This window comes from Bactrocera oleae, chromosome 6 (genome assembly GCF_042242935.1).
Source record: "Bactrocera oleae isolate idBacOlea1 chromosome 6, idBacOlea1, whole genome shotgun sequence".
Taxonomy (NCBI): Eukaryota; Metazoa; Arthropoda; class Insecta; order Diptera; family Tephritidae; genus Bactrocera; species Bactrocera oleae.
In genome coordinates, this window is record NC_091540.1 from 58,192,274 (window position 1) to 58,215,818 (window position 23,545).

General features: G+C 33.6%; 1 protein-coding gene across 4 annotated transcripts in view; it reads right to left on the reverse strand.

The window, feature by feature from the left end:
* The window catches only part of miple2 (midkine and pleiotrophin 2), a 231,366-nt gene that overhangs the window by 21,553 nt on the left and 186,268 nt on the right, over positions 1 to 23,545 (reverse strand). For 2 of the 4 annotated variants that reach the window (XM_014234445.3, XM_070111854.1), the window contains exons 2-3: positions 21,728 to 21,807; positions 6,184 to 7,061 (exon numbers count right to left, since the gene is read on the reverse strand). In XM_014234445.3, the coding sequence (XP_014089920.2) occupies positions 6,184 to 6,832 (649 nt within the window). In that variant the 5' untranslated portion in view covers positions 6,833 to 7,061; positions 21,728 to 21,807. Of the gene's footprint in view, positions 1 to 6,183; positions 7,062 to 21,727; positions 21,808 to 23,545 lie in introns of those variants that run through there. The other 2 variants (XR_011397080.1, XR_011397081.1) reach the window with 1 other exon arrangement.

Genomic DNA, 23,545 nt, shown 5'->3' on the forward strand with positions numbered 1-23,545 from the left:
CAAGAATCAGATTATAACCAGTGTGTTTGTTATCTTAATAAATCTTTCTGTGACATTTGACTGCGTTTGTGTCGAAAATGGTTATAATCAAAGGAATTGATATTTTTGGAAGGTGTTTAAGTCCTAAATAAGGTCTGGGATAAGGGTGGTAAGGATACAGCGTTTCATAGTATTATACTGAAGCTTAGCACTAACGCAAGAGAAAAGAGACGTATTTCAAAATTTCAGTCAAAATTTCGTTTTGACCGTATGGGTCATATCTTGGATGAAATATTGGGCATAAGAAAGCTGTATTTGCTCCCTCCAGACAATAAGTCCAACCATGGGACCACTTGATAGCAATGTTTGACGCTGTTTAAGCGAAATTTTGCGTCATTTCGTGACCTTCAAAAAAACATGGTTCTACGGGTACACATCAGAGACCAACGAACAATCGAAACAGTGTCAGTTCCTCGGCGTACCAGCTCCGAAAGAAAGCGATGACTGACCAGAAAGGTGAAGGGTACCATTTTTGGGCTTAAAAAGGTTTGCTTTATATCGACCACCTATAGAACCACATAAAGATCACCAGACTCTACTATACTGAATTATTGAGTTGATTCGACATCGAAATGCAGAAAAAACCGTCCCATATGGCGAAGAAAAGAGTGCTCTTCGACTATGTCTAGGCATCGGCTCACACATCTGTCATTGCAACTGCCAAATTGGAAGAATAAGGCTACAAACTGCTGACCTGTTCACCATATTCTCCAGATTTGGTGCCTCTTGAATCAGTCAGAAATCGGAAGAAATTTGGCTTGAATTATGAGAATGTTACGTCAGAAAATATATTTTCCAGACCTGTGAAATAAGTTGGAGTATCGCTTTATAACAGGCAGATCCCTTCATATTCACATAGCCAAAATGGCAGCACTGATGACTAACCCAAAAAGAATAGTCCAGAACCGCATTGCGTTCGGAATTTCACTTATTATTGTTATGTAGACTAAGGTGTCAAATCATATTATTGAAAAAATGGTTCATTCGGTACAAAAATTGGTCAAAACAGTTATATCACCTCGAGTTCCGAAATATTGAATTTATTGGTTTCCATTTCCCTGCCCAACTTTAATTTATTAAAATTAAATGAAATTACTTAACATTATGAAATTTTAATTTCGCATATTTTGTTACAAAAAAAAATGCTTTTGCTTTTACACAGTCCTTTCTGCCTCAAGCAAGGCATAAGAAATACGTTGGCGAATGACTTCGCAAATTAACACTTTCACAATAACCTAAGAATATATCTAAATACTTTGCATAACCTTTTTTATTTTCCATTATTGTACGAACATAACATACCTTAGAAAAAGGTGAAAAAGTCAACGTGATTCTAAAATGGAAATGAAATACCCTTAAACATTGGAAATGGTAAGCCTTAGGTCTCGTTTATGCAGCTATTTATGAGAATTGACTTGCTGTGTTTTGAGCTATATATTTAATGTTGTTCGCAAATATCTGTCAGTAGATTACGATTAACGAAGATTTTGCACTTTATAGCTTTCAGCTGCTTATCCTAACTCTATCCGAGTACGAAAATGGATATAATACTGAAAATACATATATGTATGTACATACGAGTACACATAACGACAATAAACACATGTGTGTGCGTATCCTTAGAGATTTTCAATGGAATACTCAAAATTCACACACTGACCTGGTAAACTGGTAGCTCTCAAAAATCGCCCATTCATGTCACACACAAGTATAAGTTCATACATATTTATGTATATGTGTATTTATAAATACTCATGGCAATAAATTGCGGTAGTAAAATTCGTATGCGTAAATGCAGTGCATGATTTCGCTTTATTTATGTTGTGCACGCGTGAGATTATCCAAACATTCGCTTGGGAATTCATACACTCGTATACGTTCGGCTGTTATTATGAACCCTGGCTATGCTTATAATGGCGAAATCGTTTACTGCTATTTTAAAATTTACCGCAAATACATAAAACGGCAAAAAAAAAATTTATATTATGTAGATAAAGTAGGATCAGCTTTGGAAATGTATGTTGTTAATGAGGGTAATTATACTAAAAAATGGATTTGAGCAAGTTATTTTAATGTATCCTCGATTTCAAAAGTATACACGTAATGAGTTTGTATAGTTATATGGCTCCCATACAGTGTACCACGAATTGATCGGATCTTAATTCCCAAACTACAAACTTTCTCATAATCTATAGCTCATTTCACAGCACGGAACTATTCGACGAAAATGCCAAGGAGAAAAGTAATTTTGCAAAGACAAACTCTCCTGTAAACTATGGATATCAGATCAAGGTCCGCTGTACTTTTCGAAAAAACATATTTCATAATTGAAGTTACCATAGAATTCTATAATGAGTAGAAGACACAAAGAGACTAAAGAATAGGAGAATCTAGGGCTTTTTATTATAAGATTTCGGTGAATCATCGAAGAAGAAGCTGAAGTTTACAATGAAAATGAGCGTCGATTAGATCAGATGTCGGATGTCGATCCTGTAAAATCTGTGTGTGGGAATAAGATCTAGGGTACCATCAGAAAAAAACATCATATAAACCTATTTTCATAGATTCGCGGGCAAACATCGTACAAGATTTTGTAGGATTAAGCAAGTGAACTCGGAGAGATTTTTTGTTTCGTTTATAGAAAAAAGAGAGCTGAACTAAGAGAAAACTAGCCTGGCTAACTTTTTGAGTCTTCAATTCAATTACTTTCTAAGGTGTTAGTAGTCCATTTTCTTTGACTTTAAGGATTTTATTATATTTAATAAAAGATATGAGCAAGTTCAGCAAGTAATCGAAATGAAAACCAAAGCTTTTGTGGTTTCGTTTCGTTAACAGTGAACAAGAGACGAAGTCCGTTAGGACTATCCGGAGTTTTTGACGAGTCACAATTCCTCTCCTGATGGTCAAAGCTGGCCGCTTCTGAGCGACGGTCCAATTGTTGACATTATCGGCCCGAGTTTAAAGTTTGGCAATCGGAGAGCAGCTCATGGTAGTAGATTCTCTTATAATCTTACCACAAACATAGCAAATCTTCATGACCGTCCATCCTGGCTTAGTCCCTGTTTGCGCCGGTTCGCCGCGATTTGACCACGACAGTATTCGCTTGACGTTCTTGTAAGTGACCTAATTTTCATTACCAGTAACCATCTGCTAAAGGAAAGGATTTTGTTGCGATCTAACATTGATTCGCAGATGGAACATCGGAGTTGACGAAACCAAAACTGGGAATGATTGGTTGTTACAGTATCAGTTCTGGAAACATTATATATACTTTTAGCGGGCTGATTTTGATGAAAAACTGTAAAATATCGTGTACTTTCTCTTTATAGGTGGCCGTCTTTGACGCGTATTCAAACAATACTGAGCAAAGCCATCACCAAATTGTCAGAAACGTTTTTTTAGTACGAAGGTCTAGTAGATAAAATGACTATAAAAACATTGAATATATTGCGATCTTGTTTAAAGTTATTAATCTTGGGTATCTAAGGATTTATTGAGACATTTGCATACTACAAGTAGCGAAGATTGCAATATCTTGTAAACCCGTTCTACCAGTAAACCTCTGCCCACTTTGCCTCAGATTCATAAAAATGTACGTGAATAATACTCGTCGTCTCCTAATTAGGGTAAGCTGTTTGAAAAATTGGCGAATATTAAAAAGAGGTTATGGTCAAGTAAGTTGCTGATAGAGATATGTTATAATGGCAAGAAGATTGATTCTCACTTTGAATTACTTTCGTTCAATTCCAAGCAATGAAAAAAATCCATCAACAAATTTTAAGTTCATTGGTTTAAGCAATAAAATAAGCCCTTTTTATTATATTGGTATGTGTCTGCATGCACTTGGGTTCGAATAAGTGTATTGTTTATGGGAACTTCTTGCCATTTTACGTCTACATTTAGACACGCCTTTAATAGCTTCATCAATCGTTGCCCGCATTGACTGTTGCTGTCAGCCACAACCGAATCGCTTAACAACGCCCAGCCAAAAGTCTTCAGTCAACATACAACAACTACATACATATTTTCTCTAACTTAAAGAAAAATTAGTCAGCTTGTCTTGTTGTTTCTACATTCTTATCGTGTTTTCCGCTTATTACTTTCCTGCTTCACTCCTACATAAATAAATTGGTAATTGCTTTCGTTAGTACTGAGGTGTTTAGGTGTGTGTGCGAAGGGCGCGTATCGATGTGCGAAAATATACAATATATATACTGATATATGTATACTTATACATATATATATATATACTAATATAATCGTATATATATGCAATGTGTATGTTTATATATATAAATTAAGTGCACAGCTCATTTTTGTTATTTTCTTGTCCGATGCTCTTAACCATTTCGCTTGTATTGGCTAATTTGAATGCAAAAAAGGTTGTGCGCAATTTTCCAGCAGCTCATCACCCTTGGGCATCAATACCAGCGCAAATAGAAATATTTACATGTACAGCTTCCTGAACGAATGAGGTCAGTAACAGAATATTTGAGTATATCGTGTTTCCACCCTTTAATGATTATACATCTATATAAATTTTTGCAACGGGTGCAAGTAGGAAAAATTTCAGCAAAAAAAAATTTGAATATACACTTACTGATCAAATTTGACCCGAACTATTTTTATTATCGCTTTCAAAGTAGGCTTCTGAAATAATACAATCATGCCAATTTTCCATACACTTGTTATAAGCCTCGGCCAGTATGGCCTTCAGTAGCTTTAGCGATTTTTGGTTTTTTCGATTTCGGTTAATTTTTGGAGCGTTGTTCGCAAGATTGTTGAACCGTTTCGACCTCATATTCATAAACCCACGTCACGTCATCAGTATTCAGGTATTTTGGTACGAGTCTAAAATTGTCATTTTCATACTCAAAACATTAACCAAAATGTGTCCAATCTAGAATTTTTATCGCTTCTGTTAGCGCGTGCAATTTAAATGGATCAGTCCGGGTCTAATTTGATTGTAGGTATTTGTAAAACTAAACCTATTTTTTAATTGCAGAGCGCAAAAAAATTTGTCTTTATTTCTTATTTATTGTTCGAGTATCTATCTATTTAAAAATTAACCAAACTAATAGATATCTGTATATTCATTTGGTGGTAGCTGGGGAAGTCAAAAATCGCACACGTCCATTTTCATCCAAAGTTTTTTATCTCAAGGTTACCTTCCTTATATGGCTTCATTAAGTCTGACAGGCAGCAAGATATTCAATTTGACTTTGACTATTTCATTTGTGCTAAATCCAACACAGAGTATTTTTCTTACTGGGTATGCTAACCAGTTTAGGTTATGATATTGCTTTCGGCTTTCTTTAATAAACATGTATACTCTTCGCTGTAAGTATTGCTATTAATATTGGCATTGAATCTATTTTTGTTGCCTTAGGTTAAGTGATTTTGCATTAATATGTATTCTAAATAGGAAATTAAGAAAGCAAAGTTAAAGGTATCTAAACAAAAAATAACTATTTCTGAGTGGTCAGAAAAATTTGTAAAATCCGTATTCTTCTTGTCTAAAAATAATGAATAACGGGTTTGCTCATCAGTTTTGTATTCCCATCAGGCAACGGGCGTCTTTATGAGTTTTAACGAAAGAAATGCGTCATCGAAAGTGAGGTTTGTTTCTAGTTTGCGGTGTTTAATTACTAAGCTCAGTGGATATATCAATACTCTGTTATCGGACGTGCCTAGGAAACTTCAGTTAATGGAGATAACATTATTTGATTGTCTTAACGGCCTATCCATTAACATACAGTAACTTACAGCTTCGCTTTTCTAGCACAATTTATAATACATCAAGCTTCCTTTTGTACCTTTGTCTTTTTTAAAACTAAGAAATATGGAAAACTTTAAATATTTGGCGATAACTCGATGGATCTTAGATTCAAATTCCGTTCGCAGTTGTGATCTTACAGAAAGACCACTCTGATTTGATATATTGATAAATTCGGATCTTCGAAAACTTTATGCGTTGGAAAAAGTCTTGAAACTCTGTCTGCAGCCCTGGTACTGAAATTTTTGACTTAAAATTGAGATTCGAGAATGGTTTCCTGTCTTGGCAGCCGGGTATAAATTTTTTTTACTTACATCTAATAATCTTCCAACTATAACTGATTAATTTGGTTTTTGTCCACAACTTACGTGACTTTTCCGAAGTTGAGGTCTTCTCCACGCTCTCCATGCGTACTTTGGTGCCCGAACCACTGCCATTGCCGTTGCCGCCGCGTTTGCCGTGTCCCTGATGTTGTTGTGAACGCAGTTGCTGGCGCTGTCTGCCCTTGCCGTTGCCATTACCATTACTGTTGCCATTGCCGTGATGTTGTGGTTGTGCTTGACCGCCAATTGCAGCTGAGAACTTTTTGTCCTGTTTGCGACCGCTATTCGACGCATCCGAGCTTTTGTTCAGTTTCTTATTATTGTTGTTGCCGTTCTTGTTGCGCTTTCCACCACCAACAGCAACTGCATCAACGTTGGTTGCGCTGTCATCGCCACCCTCAACATTGGCACCACGCGCTGCACGCCGCACCAATACATCACCCGACTCCATCGCCATGACCAGCTTGGCATTCGCCTGTTCGGCGACCGAAGCGTGTGGTAAATGGGAGCGTGAACGTTTCACTTTACCGCCAAATGTTTTGATATTACGCTGATGGTGGACGAGATCGTGGTCGCCGTGGGTGTTTGGGACAGCAGCGGCGGCGGAGTTGTGACTACCTCGTAGACCATAAATCAATGTTGGCTGGCAGATAAATGCCACCAGCAAGAGTACGCAGACCATTAGAAGATTCATTTTAACAAAGAGTTGACGTTTGGATTGGTGTTGTTGTTTTTGTTGCTGCTGTTGCTGTTGCTCGGCCTCGAGTGGTGTCGGCTTTCTAGCCCTGGCGACAGCGTTGCTAGCCCGAATCGCAGTGCGTGTACTGCGGCTGGGTTTTCTCGTCGTCCAACGCCGTTGCTGTTGTTGTAGCTGTCGGTTGGTGTGCAGATTTGATGGTGAACTATTGGCCAAGAAGAAATCTCTGTAATGACGGGAGAAGTACAAAAAAAAAAAAAGAAAAGTTATTGAAGTGCAAGATATATAGTGGGAACAAAAGAAACATCTATTTTGTGAGTGGAATTGGCTCGAAATTGCTTTGGCGAGTTCCAAAGCTGTATGTGTCAGTTCCCGGATAAGATTAAAACAGAATGATAGCTTTATAACGAAGATTTAAGCATTTATATATTACTGTTACAGCAAGGACCAGTGAAAATTCTATCTACCAGCTTTCGTCAATTATCCCTAAAATTAATTGAGAAATATTTTATGGTGCTCCAAAAATAATATCACAAAGTTAAACAATCGATAGAAGCGAATATGCGAATATCTCTTCAAAGTGGTATATTTACGTTCTTCATTGTTCCTAGTTTTTTTTTTATTTTTTAATTTTAGACCGGTTTTAAAAGACAAATTACGGTTAATAAAAAAAAATTTGTTTTTAAAACCTTAAAATATAGTTGTTCATAGAAAAAGTAATTCCTTATGCGTTCCATAAATAATTATAAATTAAAGGTAAAAGTAAAGCTTTAAAATTATGTGTCTTGATTTCATAACTTATCCAGGTTAGTGAAAAGAGTTTGTAAGAGTGACATTTATTCTGAAATGCTTTATTCCTTAGACATAATATCGTGTTTGGATATAAAAATTTGTTTGAGCAGTAAAGTCAATTGACAGGCCACTAGATCCAATCGTTTTGAAATTTGTTATGCATTGCAGCAGCTGGTTGGTGTTGCTGTCATAGAAAAAATTCAAAAAAAAAAAATCCAATTCACGAGTAGTAAAACGTTTAAAACTTCATCGATACCAGCTCAGCGCAACATTAGCTGCTCACATTTTCATACATATACATACACACATAAGTAATAAAGTGCAGTGAATGGGAAGTAAAAAGTGCATACTTAACGAAAAAAAGACGTTAACAACAGAATCGAAGAACGGAGTATAGAAAGGGAAACGAAAAGTGTGAAATAGCACAAATTCCGCTACTAACCAATTTTCCATCATCGCCAGCTGCTGTCGTGATAGTGCAGAAATGCAACGCTTGCTTTATTTGCTTCGTTGCAGTTTAACACATACGCACACATACGAGTACACGTCACTTACACATGTATGAGTGGTTGTGCATCGCTCTCCAAGCGCGCATTTCGCAACAAATCAATAAGGCGTGATCGGAAACATGTGCGTCGTATTTTCCACTTGCGCCAACTGCCAACAAGTCTCCTTTTGTTTTTTGTTTTTTGAACTTTCTGCTGCGAAAGAAAATGCACGAAGATGTAGCAAATCAAAAACTTCATTTATCTGTGAAATTCGATTTTCAGAAATAATGATATTGTAGCCTTGTACATTCTCCTTCGCAGTGTCTTTGTAAAGAATGTTTGTAAAATGGGTTTTAGGTTAGTTGGCAAGATAGTTTGGGTTATAGGTTATATGGGATTATATTGTAGTTTGTGTTAAATGTAGAGTTCAGCTGTGTTAAATTTTATTTAACTAAGTACAGTTAAAGTTTATGTTAGTACATATAATTGACTTTTGTAGTTTAAAGTCTCTAATTGACACAGAATTTTGAAAAAGTTACGCTTTATTTAAAAAAAAAGAAAAATAAAGTTGTAGCTTGTGTGTGTCTGATTGGTATTGAAACAAAATTAATTTGTTTTATAAATGAAGTAAGGCCAATATAATGCAATTTTTTTAGTGTACGGATATTCTTAAGTTTCCTTTGATATTGTTTTTTACTTTTAGGTAAAGTTCAGTTGATTGAGCTTAGGTTAACTTAAGTTTTAGGAAGTCATTTGTTTAATGCACTGCGACCTAAGGTCTATTGTGCCTATTAATTAAGTAAGGACTTTGATGTTATTTCTGTAGCTGCAAGTTTTCTACCGTTAAAAACTTTCAATAACCTTACACTTCTATTAAAAAGTTATTTTAAGGCTTATTTACATCTAGGTTATGTAAGCGTAACTTGTTTTATACATAAGCGAGGTCAGATTAAGTTATATTATTAATATATTTTATGAGAGTACTTAGTAGAAAGTTAGACTGGCTGAGTTAAGAATGGTTTAGCCAGTTTATTTTATACTAGACTAGGCTCTGTTAGTTACCTGCAATTTATGCTGGAGCATTGCTTTTATTTATGGTAGTCTTATTGTGGTTACTATGTGATTAATTTTAAGAAAAACTATTTTTGGTCCCATATAAAACTAAATTACGTAACTGTGGGCGTTAATTTTTTGGCAATTATTATTGTAAAGTTTTGAGGTTCTGGTTTTAGGTATTTATTTGTTTTGAAGGGCCCGACCTCCGATTTCTACCACTGACATGCGGTTTTATGCACTAAGCTTTGAAGTAAATAATATTTTGGAGTTGATAAGACGACTCTGCATGGCTGGAGTTATCTTTGTTAAAGACTGAACATATTGCCTAAAGTTCCAACCAAACATTTAATCCTGTTAAGTTTGTCTGCCACTTATAGATCGACTCACCAATTTTGGTTAATGTTTTGGGTATAAAGCATATCAATGCTCGACTTGTACCAAAAGACCTGATACTCTTGCGAAAACGATGTCAAGTAGAGGTTCAAAAGATATGCCTGACAAACATATTTGAGGATTTTACATGCATCAAACGCATCATTATTGGTGACGAGATGTAAGTTTAAGAATATGACGTCGGAACTGTCCAATAATTTAGCGAATAGAGTTCAAAAAATGCACTGAAACCGGAGAAACCACGTCAAAGTCGGTCAAATTTCAAGGTGATGCTCATTCTTTAATTACCCTGATATGATTCACCATGAATTCGTATTTGGCCATTTTGAGGCATTTACATAAAGCGGTTTGTCGTCAATGACAGAATTTGTGAGCAGAAAGTTCATGGATTATCAACACGATAATTCTTGCATTGCTGTGATACATTTTTTTTTTCAAATACGAAAAGAGTGTCATCGCTTAGTCCCGCGTTCGCAAGATTTGGCTCCCTGTTTTCGAATCTGAAAAATTCGCTTCGGATTTGGCGTTGGTATGATTGTATCGGCTTAAAGTCAATACTAGTGTTTGCACATCGATCTCGTGCTTTAGTATACCTCTGAAGGGATTAATTATCGATGAATATTAGAATCTTAAATCTTTATCAGTTGTTTGATATATTATCTAGTTTTTTGCGTTGTGTGACTAATAGAGAGCCCTATATACTTTAAATCACTTTCGAGCGAAATAAATATAAAGGTCAACGTTTTTTTTTTAACCACTATCGGCAATTTAACTTAGTGATTATAGAAATGTAGAAAAGTCTATACATTCTTAACTAGTCCTTAAATTCCTTTTCGAAAGTAGTGCCAATCAGAATAAAAGTGATAAATTAAATGCATTAAGGCTTTACTAGCGTAGAAAGTTAAATAAATTCTATTCTAAATTGAAAATTGAACTAATATTGATTTCTTAAGTACATTTTAAAGTAACTATTCGCATAGTGATTTAAATTTTCATTGTTTCAGTGAAAATAAATAATTTAAGTGAAAGCTTGGTTGCGTATTGGATTGGCTTGTGGTAAACAAATAATTTAATTATAATAAAAAGAAACTGATTCTGTTTTAAGAAAGTGAATTACAATTTTATATCTAAAAACATCCACATGTGAAGTCAAATTCGTAGCTACAGAAACCACTTCAAACCGCCTTATTAAAAATAATGGCGAACTTTACGAAGCTTTTTATTGCTGTATTAAAAATCGAGAAAGAGCTTTCAACAAAAACTTGTGGTGTATTAAGAATCCATCTCGTTTCCGTGGGTAATCTGGTTCGTATATATTCTTTTTCCTTTTACGACTGCCATTGGTTTAAGCTATAGCTTAACTTAATATCCAACAGCAAGCTTTTTTAATATCTCTTCAATAATGAGCTGTGTTAGCTGCTTTTAAAAGAAAATATTAATCTCTTAAATTTGCCACATTTTTTCATCAATATTAAACTTTCACGTATGAGGAAAACTTTTAAAAATAATTTATGTCGCACTTGAACTTTATTAAGAATTTTAAAAACAAAATCACTTACCATACACACACATATACAAACATAACAAAAGCATATTTCAGCCACCGAACAATGCCAAGCGTATGTGTGTTTGTGCTTTAATTTTTATAACAACTTTAATTACATTCTCATTGTGGTCGGCAATTAACGCTTAATTAATTACACATTCAAGAGCGGCAGGAATAAAAATAAAAATAAAATAAAATTTGCACTTGCAATTTGCATTTAATTGCAATTTACACTAGACGGCAACACTTTATAGCGAAATTATGTGCACACATTTGCGTAAAATGCACATTTTCATATGCAACAACAAGGCGATGCAACGCGCATTTTCTTGTTGCAATATAAACGGCCGCAGAATAAACGGTGAAAGTCGTTGCAGGCAAGTTTCTATGTCAGTAGTGGTTGCAAGTAATGGCTTTTCTTATTTTTAGCTGCATTAGTTGGTGAAAATAAAGCGAGATAGCGCTGCTACTTTGACATTAGCAATGAATTTTAGAGTATTTCACAAGGTGCAGCACGGCGTATACGTAACCTACTTGCTGAAGCGAGAATTTAAGTGCAAGGTTTTGAGGCTATAAATAACGGAGCTACTGCTTTAATTCTATGTGAAATAAGTCGGTTTTACTGTTTTTTCCTACTAATTTGATTTGTGTAACAACTCTGTCCTAGACATTCCTTTTTGTTTATAAGTGTCTTTGTGAGTTAATGGTTTATATCCATTGCAAGAAAGAGATTGCGTTTTTGTGAATATATTTTTTAAGTGGCATTTTCATTTTATTTAATAGATAAATAAAAATAATATACATTTACAGAATTTCTTGAAATGTAAAAATCGGTGATTCATTTTGAAAAATTTTGAATTTCCTTTATCCAGTTGCCTCTGTAGGAGGACGTTTGAAAAACGGTGGCTAGCAATGAGGAAGATTTGTATACCCTGAACAGGTTATATTAAGTTTGTCACGATGTTTTTAGCATCTAAAAGGTAATGTCAGCGACCCTTTAAAGTACACATATCAATGATCAGCGTGATGAGCTGAGCCGATTTTGCCATATCCGTCTGTCTGTCCGTCCGTCTGCGAACTAGTCCCTCAGCTTTTGAGATATCGATCTGAAATTTTGCTCCTGTCCTTTTCTCCCTAAAAAGCTGCTCATTTGTCGGAACGGCCGATATCGGACCACTACAGCATTTAGTTGCCAACTGAACGATCGGAAGCATGTGCTTGTATGGAAAACTTTTTCATTTGAGAAGGTATCTTCACCGCATGTGTTATTTTAGAAGGCATACCAACTGACCGATAATAATTTTTGTAAGGGATCTTTGTATTTGTGAAAGGTACTATAGCTACGGTGCAACAAAAGTTAACGTTTTTTCTTGTTCCGCTTAAAATTGTGTCAAATCGAAAAATTTATTATTTCCTTAGAGAAATACAGGTAATGATCGTGGGACTAGTAAAAATTTTGATTTTTCACAAAATGATGGATTCCCAAAAAAAAGTCAATCTTTGTGAAAAAATTTACACTTCAGAGTGGCTGTTATGATCAAAAATTTTATCACATTAACTGTAAATATATCTAAGAAGAGCGTGTGACAAGTTCAAGACGGTCAGTCCAGATGTATCGGGGAAATTTTATTCACTGACTTTAAGGACAGCGTTTCAAGCAAAAAGCGTTTAAAGTTGTTAGCGCCAATTACACACTCGTAAGTTAAATTCTTACAAATACACTAATATCTCCGTAACTATTTGCCGAATCAACTTCAGATTTTTGTAGAAGATATAATCGCTTAAGTCAATTTACTCCAAAAACTCATCGCGGACATAAATATATCTCTGGCCAAATTTGTATTCCTGTGCGCGTAATCAGTTAGAAAAGAAAGCAGTTTCGATAACCGAGTGTCATTTATGCTTTTAAATACCATATGATCGCTTAAAATGCAACCCTGGTTCTTTCAATTGCCAGCTGTTAATATGCGCCTTGGAGATACATATACATGATAAAAAAAAGTAGAACAAATGAATTTAGTAAGCTGTTCAATATTTATTGATGAAGCAAAAATAAAAAGCAGAGTCTTGTATAATTTTTCACTTTCTCTTAGTATCTTTAATAAATTTCATTTGTATAAAAGTAACCAACTCATGAGATGTTCAAAGCGAAGCAAATATGGAGAATACAATCACAAAGTTAAGGTTCATTAACCCCTTTTGCTACCAAAAACTTAATTCCCAAAATCAAAATCAATATTATTTTATTTGATTGACTGCAATTTGAATACGATTTAATTTAAGAATCACTGCATACGTTTTTATTTATTATCTCAATTTTGTGTTCTAACTCATTGGAGAGTTTAAAACTGTCAGACACAGAATAGACGAAGCGTGAGTCATTTGTTTATTAGCCATTTTTAATTTATAACTTTCTCCTCTTCAATCATTTGCCATATGTAAATTGGTATGTATGTATATGTGTTTGCATACAGATTAAAGAATGGTTTTCTGTATATGTATGGCTATTGGCGAATCCTATCGAGTTTCGTTCCATAGAAAATTTGAAGTTGGCAGCTTTGGAGCAATGCATGGAAAAGTGCTTAATTGACATGCAGTGCATTTGCTGGATATTGAAATATTTTTGACAGTTTAGCAGGAAACCACTGGTCACAAACACACAACTCAATTTATGGATGATGAATGCCGTTGGGTATAAACCCAGTTTGTACAATCACTTAAACGGGAAATATAGATAGAATTATACATCTACAAATACATACATATACATATATATACTTTCAAATAAATATATCTATACATATGTATGTATGAAAAGTACTAGCAAATTTATAGCACATTTTGCTGCACATATGTTTTTATGCACTTTTCCACTAACACTAACGAATTTAGTTGGCCGCATTGTTCAATGAAAATATTTTCTGACACTTTTTCAAACTGACTTTATCACAGTTTTTATTGTTGTTCTTACATTTTAAATAGTTTTCGATGATTATTCATTTGGTATTTTGCGTTGCTGCATTTTTTTCCATCACGCATCGTTTAGGGATGATAATCCGATATCGATTTTTTTCAATAATTCATATTTTGAAATCGTTTAATTTTCGTAATAAAATATTTTGACTTATATATTATTGTTTGATCACAAAGCTTTAACAAATGGTTTACAATTTTGTAGCTTTTGCTGAGTAAAAATCTAAAGTAATCGATTTGGGTCTAAGATATAAGTATATTGCCTAGGTGTGAAATCGGTGCATAAATTCAGCAACTAATTACTATACTTGGTTTTTGACAGTTACAGTTTCATTAGCCGATAGTGAAAATTTAGATTTTTATAACGAGGCAATTATCATTGATTTGACATATATTTTATCATATATAAATATAATATGCTTATCGATTTTTAACCATTTTTTAGTAAAAACGTTGAAATAATTTTTGTAAGTAGTTCAGATTAAACAATATTTTCATCATAAACTAGAATTCGTCGAATAATTAGACATCAGTGCCAACTTATTATTCGATATTATACTGCATTTATCGATTTAATATTACACACAAAATTGACATTCCTAACTTACAAAACTAAAAATAAAAATGTGTTTGTGCTACGTTAGTGTATGTGTTGAAGTAAAATTTATATTTTATGTGAAATTTGCTGTTTTTATGATACGAGTTTTCATATATTTCGAAACTTTTAATTGTTCAGGATTTAATTTTTATATTGTCTTAATTGAAAAAATTGGTTGAAAGCTATATGTTAAAGTAAAATAATATCCTTTAAGTTAGTATTGGGATATTACTCAATGTTATTCCTGACAACGTGATGGTTCCACATGTTTGACGCTGCCACTGAGTAGCTGATAAAAATATTCCGATGTCAGTCGGAAACTGGGAGAGAACTCGTACATTGCTATCTACTTCACCACAGGAGTAATATGACTAGTACATTTTTACCAGCATTCCAATTTATATCATTGATTTATATTGTTTTTATGTGACTCCGTCTGTTACAAACTTTGTGGCAAACGTATTTTAATATACTCTATTTAGAGAAAATGGTTTAAGATATTAAAAAAAAGTATTTTTTTATTAATTTTAAATATTTTACATATGTAAGTATATCAAACTACTTATTATATGTTATAGAAATAAAATACTTAGGTATCATCAAATTATTCGAAAAAATATGTATATTGTCATATTCAAATGCACGGTCTCAGAGTCAATTTTAAAAGAGATAAAAAAATGCAACAATTTAACTTTTTTGAGGAGTCAGTGCCTCTCATACCACATACACTATAGCATAAAAATCAATCATAAGTTCATAACGGTATAAGTACTTTGCCTCACATGAAGCAATATCTTTTGGATACGGTGTAAAATAGCATTCAAATACTCATCCGTATGCACAAGAGTGCCTCAGAAGTGGTTTGAAATGGAATTTCCAATCAACAATTCTCAAGAGAAAATATTGCCAATACAAACAGACAGAAGTTAGCTGTGAAACGGCATATTTCACCTAACCATAAGAGTTACGCTGTAGTTACTCATAGAGGGTTCATGTATTTCCATATACATATACAAGTATGTGTGCAATATTGATTGCAAAATATTTTATGCTATTTGTTGAACTTTTTTTAATTTGAGTTTTTTTATACAGAAATATGTATTTGTAAAATCTTGGTGGTATAAGTGTTACTTATGCTTTGAAAACTTTACAAAGACATATATTTTTGTCTAACTTTTTATGAATCAGATTTTTTTATGGGAAAAATTGAATCGAAATTGTGAATATTATATCCAAATTTATGAGCTCTAAGGTTTATTAAAATTTCTTGACTTGGATAACTCGAAAAACTTTAAACCGGTAGATGGCGCTATTATCTAGATGAATGGAAAATAATCCATACCACGGCAGACAATACTAAACTTATATTTGTAATTTTTTGGACTCAACAAAGCTTCCGTCAATAATCTTTGGGCCATACCAATGTATATCCATTTGTGAATTTCAAAAAATTATTTGTATATTTATTCTACAAAGCAATGTGTGATAAGATAGTCGAAAGGATTGCGCTGTCATTCCGATTACACAGATTCGACCTTTGGAGAAGGGATCGTTCTTTGATTTAAGAGCAAGTAGTTTTGAGGAACTACTAGTAATATTTGGCTGCTGAAAGATGCAGTATAGAATTTAGTGCATGCAATTCCGAAATATACGGGCTGATTAAATTATTTACTTTCGAATGTATGTTTATATGTAAAAGCACATAAACTTTCTAATCATAAAATCTCTGTTCGGTTTTTCTTTTTATGGCAATGCAAACAATTGCACGCCAAATTGTCAAGCCAATATTGCTGCAACAATAAATTCGTTACATGTTTTGTTTCACCTTTCCTGGTATACCATATTTTGCACCTCACCGATACCGCAATGGTATGAAACATTTGTCAGTAAAGCCATTTATTAATTAAAAAATAACGACTAAGCAATGAAATACAGTGTTCGGGGTCTCCAATACATGTATGTATGTCCTCACGCATGTGTGCAGATATGTTGACTACATAGTTATCGGGGTTTTCAATAGGGATGACATGATTTTTGTTGTTTCGCTCATTTTTAATATGTCATGATCTCCAATATTTTTCATTGTATTCAGTAATGTTTACAATTTCATCGTGGAAAGATATGGGCAAAAACAACTTTTCGTTCGCTTTTGCCATTATATGGTTCTGGTGGTGCGAAGAAAATCCACAAATTATTCATGAACAACCATTACATTCACCTAAATTGACAATGTGGTTTTTGGTCTGGTGAAATCATCGCTCCATACTTTTTTCGAAATAAAGCTGGCGACACCGTTACTGTGAATGGAGAGTGGTATAGATCGATGATAACCAAACTTGTATAGCCGCAATTGAAAGAAGTTGGTCTTGACAACATCTGATTCCAACAAGACGGGGCTACGAGCTACACAGCACTTGCAACAACCGAATTATTGAACCGAACATTAAATGGCCTTCAAGGAGTTGTGATTTAACACCATTAGACTACTTCTTGTGCAGTTATTTGAAATTATTGGTCCTTAACAATAAACCAGACTCTCTTCAAGCTTTAGAAGTCAATATTGAACGCGCTATTCATGACATATGACTTGATTTCGTGGAAAAAATACTCAAAAATTGTGTTCATCGAATTCGCTCCTGCAAAAGAAGTCGTGGAGGTCTTTTGAATGATGTTATATTTAGCACTTAATTGTATCGATTGTACTTCACATTAAATAAAAAACATTTGCATTTCCCTAATAATTAGTATTTTTTTTATTTTTCAAATCATACCACTCTTATTGGAAAACCTTGTATAAACAACTTTGTAAGAGGAAGGAAATACCCGAAACAAAAAATCTAATAATTCCCACATCGTATTCGACTAGTAATAAAAACAATGTCTGTATTGGCCACAGCATATGTGTATGCAAGTATGTATATCTGTATATGTATGTGTGTATGTACATATGTATATGTGTGTATATATATCTATGTATTTGTGTGTACAATAACTACCTGCTTGGATATTAAAAAAACAATGCAAACAAAGGTATCAGCATTACAATGTCAAAAACCTTGTGGGGAGGAAATAAAATAGTCAATGCTCAAAATGGAAAATATTGAAAAAGTCTTGGAAAATTTATCCTTGTTGTTGTCGTTGTACGTTAAAGGTGTGAGAGGGGGAAAAAAATTATTAATTGCAAAGCGGATTCAAATCCATGAAAATGGAAAATCTGAATGCGAAATTATTTCTTTAATATTATATAATATGGTGAAATAATTATTTATCGTAGCTCCGAGAACTTTTTGCGGAAAAAATGATTTAGTTAAATTTTTTTTGAATTCGCACTCGTATGCGCACTGTATTTAAGTCTTAATAACTTGAAAAAAGTTTTCCTTTTCAAAGCCGCAACAAATTTATTTAGTCAAACTCAACACAAGGGAGCTTGTGTATAGCTCTTATTATTGTTGGTATAACGTCTTTCTATGCTATCTCTTTACGTTTAGACCAGTCTATTTGTTTTATACCAGTTTCATACACAGGAAACTAGATGTCTACACATGATAGCATATATAGATTTTTGCCCGTATTTTGAACAGTTAAAATAGATCATAAAGTGGTCAGATTATTCTATGAATATGCAAAACATTTTAAGAGGTGTCCTATCATTGGTCCTCCAATAAGATATATTTAAGTTATTCTAATTATCTATCGTAGTGCGATGCTTATATAAGAGGGTATAAAGTTAAAAACGATATATATATTTTTTAATCAAATCTGAGCCGCGCTGCCCCATTTAAAGTGCGCTTACAAACTGAGTGAATAAAAAATTGTTTCCTAGAATGGTACAACCTTTTATACAAGTATGTTCGTCTGAAGTTTGACGTTAGGACTCGAATAGTTTGTCTTACGATTTTTACCATTGAACAACGAGCTTGCTTGAAATTTTGTGTTTCTAATGAAGCAACCGCAATTACGAATCGTTGAAAATGTTGCCGAAGTGTTTTGGGAAGTCTATCTTATCACGAACACAATTATTTGAATAGCACACAGCATTCAGTGAAGGTCTCGAAAATCATCAGTGAAAATTCGACTCATGCGAGTTGTTGATCCAGTAAACAGTGCAACCACTCGTTGTGTTGGCATCAGAGATATAGCAGAGGATCTCAACATGGCTTATGGATCGACTCAACATATTTCGGTTAATGTTTTGGGCATCACTACTGGTGACGAGATGTGAATTTATGAATATGACGTCGAAGCTGTCCAACAATCTGGCGAATGACGCTCCAAAAATGAGCCGAAACCGAAAAAAGTAAAATTCGCTGAGGGTACTGAAGCTTTAGATACATTACATCTAGAAAGTGAAAACTATAAACTAAATATATTTGGACGATAAGAAATCCAAGTTAAAAGGAAACCGAAGGAAATACTGACGATCTGTACTATCCACTAAGTTCAAACTATCCTTGTGTACAAGGAACTCCATTTAGATAACATTACAATGCCTACTGCAGCTGTCCGCCATTTATTGGCTCAACGTTTTCGTAAGTCATACTTGAAATAAAAACCCTTTCAAGTAAAAACAAGTACTATAAAATAATTAAAAATAATTTTAAGTTGAATTTCGGTACGAAAAATAGAGTGCAAGTGATGGATGACTGAACGAAACAGACGATTTTTGCACTTTAGTAATTACATACTTATTTTAATGGCTGGTGATAACTAAAACATACGAAGAGAGAGCGAAAATAAAAGCAGAAAAGTATAAAAAACAAATAATAATAGAAAAAAGGAAAAGGGAAAAACGAGAAAGCGAGGAAAAAAGAAAAAAATTAATTTGTGAATGTAAAAATAGCAGAAAAAAGAAAAAAACGAAATGTTGAAAATTTCTTTTGGCAAAGAGAAAATGCTGGCGGAGCGGAAATGGCAACTGAATAAGGAAGGTGGCAAGGTATGGCAAAAAGTAACAACTTAGTGCAAAAGTAGTAATTGAAAAAATTTAGTAGCACTTATATATATCTATATATGTGTGTGTGTGAGTATAAATGACTGCTTTTTGCAAAAAAGGGTTGTATTTGTGTTGGAAATAATGAAATACTGCAGTACTCAAGAGTCTTGAAGGAACAGCAAACTGTTAAGGAGAGCAAGAAATAGTGGATGGGACAAAATTTGAAGAAAATTGAGCTGGTGTATATGTTAGTATGTTAGGTGTGTGTGTCACTCTGAATGCCAACTATATGTATATATACACACACTGATATCGTATATAATCGTTGATTCAAAGAAAAAAAAAAACAAAAAAACAAAAAGAAGCACAACAGTTATGTAACTGTGGTTGCCTGCTCAAACACAAAGTATGGGTAAGAATTAATTTAAATGAACTAACGCTCACAAACAGTTCACGAGAGGGCGGGCTAAGTGGGCATGGCTGACGGAAGTGTTAACTACTAATTGAAATGCCATGTACCTACATATTTACATACATATATCTATATATACTTGTACATAGTTTGTATAATGACCGACAAAGCCGCACATTTTTCAAGCCAAGGACCAAACCGGCAGCGCCGCAAAAGTCACGAAGACAAAAGTGGCGGAGTGGTGTATTATATAAGATGCCAGCAAGCATAAGTAACAAAGTGTTAACGAGAAAAAAGTTGGTATAGGGTATTGAAAGTGTTAGTCTCTGAAGAATTTATTAAAATAAGAATAAATTTGTTGACGCCGTGCGGTCGATGTGTGCGGGCGGCGCTTAAGCTGCAAATGCGGTTTTGTGCGAGCCTGCAAATGAGTTGGGCAACTTTTTAACTTTTTTGCCTCATTCTTACATAATTAAAAGCATGGTAAGTTAAATATATGCCATAGCATGCTTTGTTGCATATTTTGTGACACCAAAGATGACAGGCAACTTCAGTAATAACCAGGATAAAGAGCAATTAAGAAGCCGCACCGCACACTTGATGATTCACCTACTTGTTACCATGTTACATAAGATAGAATAGATATTTTTAGCACTATATATATTTTTTTTTTTCAAACCATATTTTATAGGTTATGTACAAAAGCCATTGAGAAGTCGCATAAAAACTATTTTCGACACAAATTATGTAGTGTCTGAAGTTAAGCGCCATTATTATGGTTGCGCTCAAGGCAAAAACACCAAAACAAAAAAATAAAAAATAAAATAAAATGCGCAAAAATTTATGCATCAACGCTATTAGAAGTACGCAATTATTTTTCAGCTGACTGAGAGCGGCTTAGTTGGCGGCAATGGAGTTTGCGCTTTGCTTTTCGCCTCAGCTGCACTCCAGTCCCTTTCAGTGCGCAAAATATGAGAATTCAAAAAAGAAAAAAACAGATATAACGTTAACTTCGGCTGCACCCAAGCTATAATACCCTCCACAGGTGCATTTCATGTATTTAGTATAGAAGAGTACAAAAAGTTATTTATCTTTGATGGATAAGTTTGTATGATAGTATGATAGCTACATGTATGCTATAATAGTCTGATCTAAACAATATCTTGGAAGATAATAGCGTTGTATTAGGAAATATTTCGTGCCAAATTTCATGAAGATACCTTTGTCAAATAAAAAAGTTTTCCATACGAGACTTGATTTTGATCGATCGGTTTGTATGGCAGCTTTGTATATGCCAATATCGACGGTTCAAATGGTCAGCTTTTTGAGAGGAAAAGAACGTGTACAAAATTTCAGTTTGATATCTCAAAAACTGAAAGACTAGTTCGCTTGTAACAGACGAACATATGTATACTGTTGAGGGTATAAAATAAATAAAATAAAATGTGGGACATTGCGCCACTAACTATGCTTTCGGCGAATGCGCATTAGTGCAATATTTTTTTTTGTTTTTTCAAAAAGATTTTTAAATTTTTTTTTGGATTTTTGTTGTTGATTTTCTTGTTAAAACCCATAACATTTTGGTGCGTTTTTCAAGGGGATGCGCACAAGTACTTATACATACACACAGAAATATAGAGCTCATAGTTGATTCGAAATCGTCATTTGTTGACTAACGGTACAATTGTAAAATTTACTTACATTTTGATTTTAATTGGAATGCCCAGGTTTAAATGATGGTCGTCGTTAACGAGCAGCTGTCGTTAAAGTGTCAGGCTTGACTGCAAAATAATTTAAAAAATAATAATTTTTAGATATATAAATGTAAATAAAAACTTTCGTTAAAAATATTTCAAATAAATATAATAAATCTTCGATTCGCCAAAAATTTGCAGAGTGGCGAATCGAACATGCAACTGGTATAAATCAGAAATACTGGTACAATCATAGTTTGAATTTCTTCTTTTAAAGAATGAACTTAAAGAATTGTCAACACTATATTAAAATTGTTTGGTATAAAAAATTAAAGTCATTACGATACTCAATCTGTCAGTCATTCGAACTGCTTTTTTAACAAGACGGACATCAATACGACACTGCATGATTTCGGTGGAGTATACTGATGTTTATTAAAAAAATAGCAGTTTAACTTTTATGTAATATTAGATATTTATGCTAAAACCGCAAAAAATATATATATAATATCATGTCAGTCTAAAACAAAATTCTTTGCGAAACTTATTAAAATGTCATTTTTGAAAAAAGTTATGCAGAAAAAAAATGTATTTTCAATAACTACTACTCATACATCATCAAATATAAATTTATTATTGTTGTTGCACATCTGTCAAAATTTTGATTTTCGAATTTTCAATGAAACTGTCAGCAACTGACGGTAAAGCGCACAATTGCATATACCTACATTCAAGCATTTAACGGCTTACTTACATATGTATGTACTTTTACAAATGTATAAATATACCCATTTATGTATTTGTGCATGCGAGCCAACAACAATAACAACAAGAAACATAACTATAAATTGCAGAAATGCTTGCAATAAGCCTGACAGTAGCAATATAGAGTACAAATGTATGTGGCAGTAGCAACTACTTTGCAACAACATTAACAACTGCCAGTGCAACTCATTTTTCATTTCGTATTCGCAGCGAATATCACCATTCAAGCGCCATATATATTTAACATTTTGATTTCCTCTCAAATGCTATTGACATGAGATTGATTTTGTAGCGACATACATACTTGCGTATAATAATGCATTAGGGTGATTTTATTTATGGTAAAAATATATTAAATAGTATTGTGTATTTAAATTTTAAATAGCTATGGAGATGACTCAAGAGGTTCCCGAATGGTTGCACCACAGCTATTAAACATAAAAATATCAGTGTTGTATTTTGGAATGTATTACTTAATTTTTGCTTAATAAACTGTCTCACAACGCTTGAGGTTTATGAGTGGTTTTATATACTTCGGGATGGGATCAATAGGAGGTAGCCTAATATCTGTCAAGCATGGTACTGTTTTCAAAGTTTTATCGAACTTCGCTCTGCTGTACTGATGTCTTATTAGGCGAGCTCTCGATCTGCCTTGGGCGTTTGAACTAATACTTTATTTAAGATTTAAGGAACTCCAAAAAATCATTCACGTCTTTGAAAACTACAAACACATCATAATATTTTGAAACATATGAGATGAAATTTTATTTCTTATGGGCACAAGCTTTACAGACTAGAACATTTCATATAAAAAATAAACTTTATGTGAAGGATAAGCTAATAAGATATCCTTTATATAGAAAAATCTTAAACACAGGAAGAAAAGTTAATTTCGGCTGCACCGAAGCTATATTACCCTTCACTGGTGCATTTCTTATAGCATAAAAGAGTATAAAAAGATCTTTATCTGGGTGTTCCGAGATTGTAGCGTTGCCTTGAACAATAATTTCTGCTGAAATCCATGAACATATCTTGTCCAGAAAAAGTTTTCCATACAGTA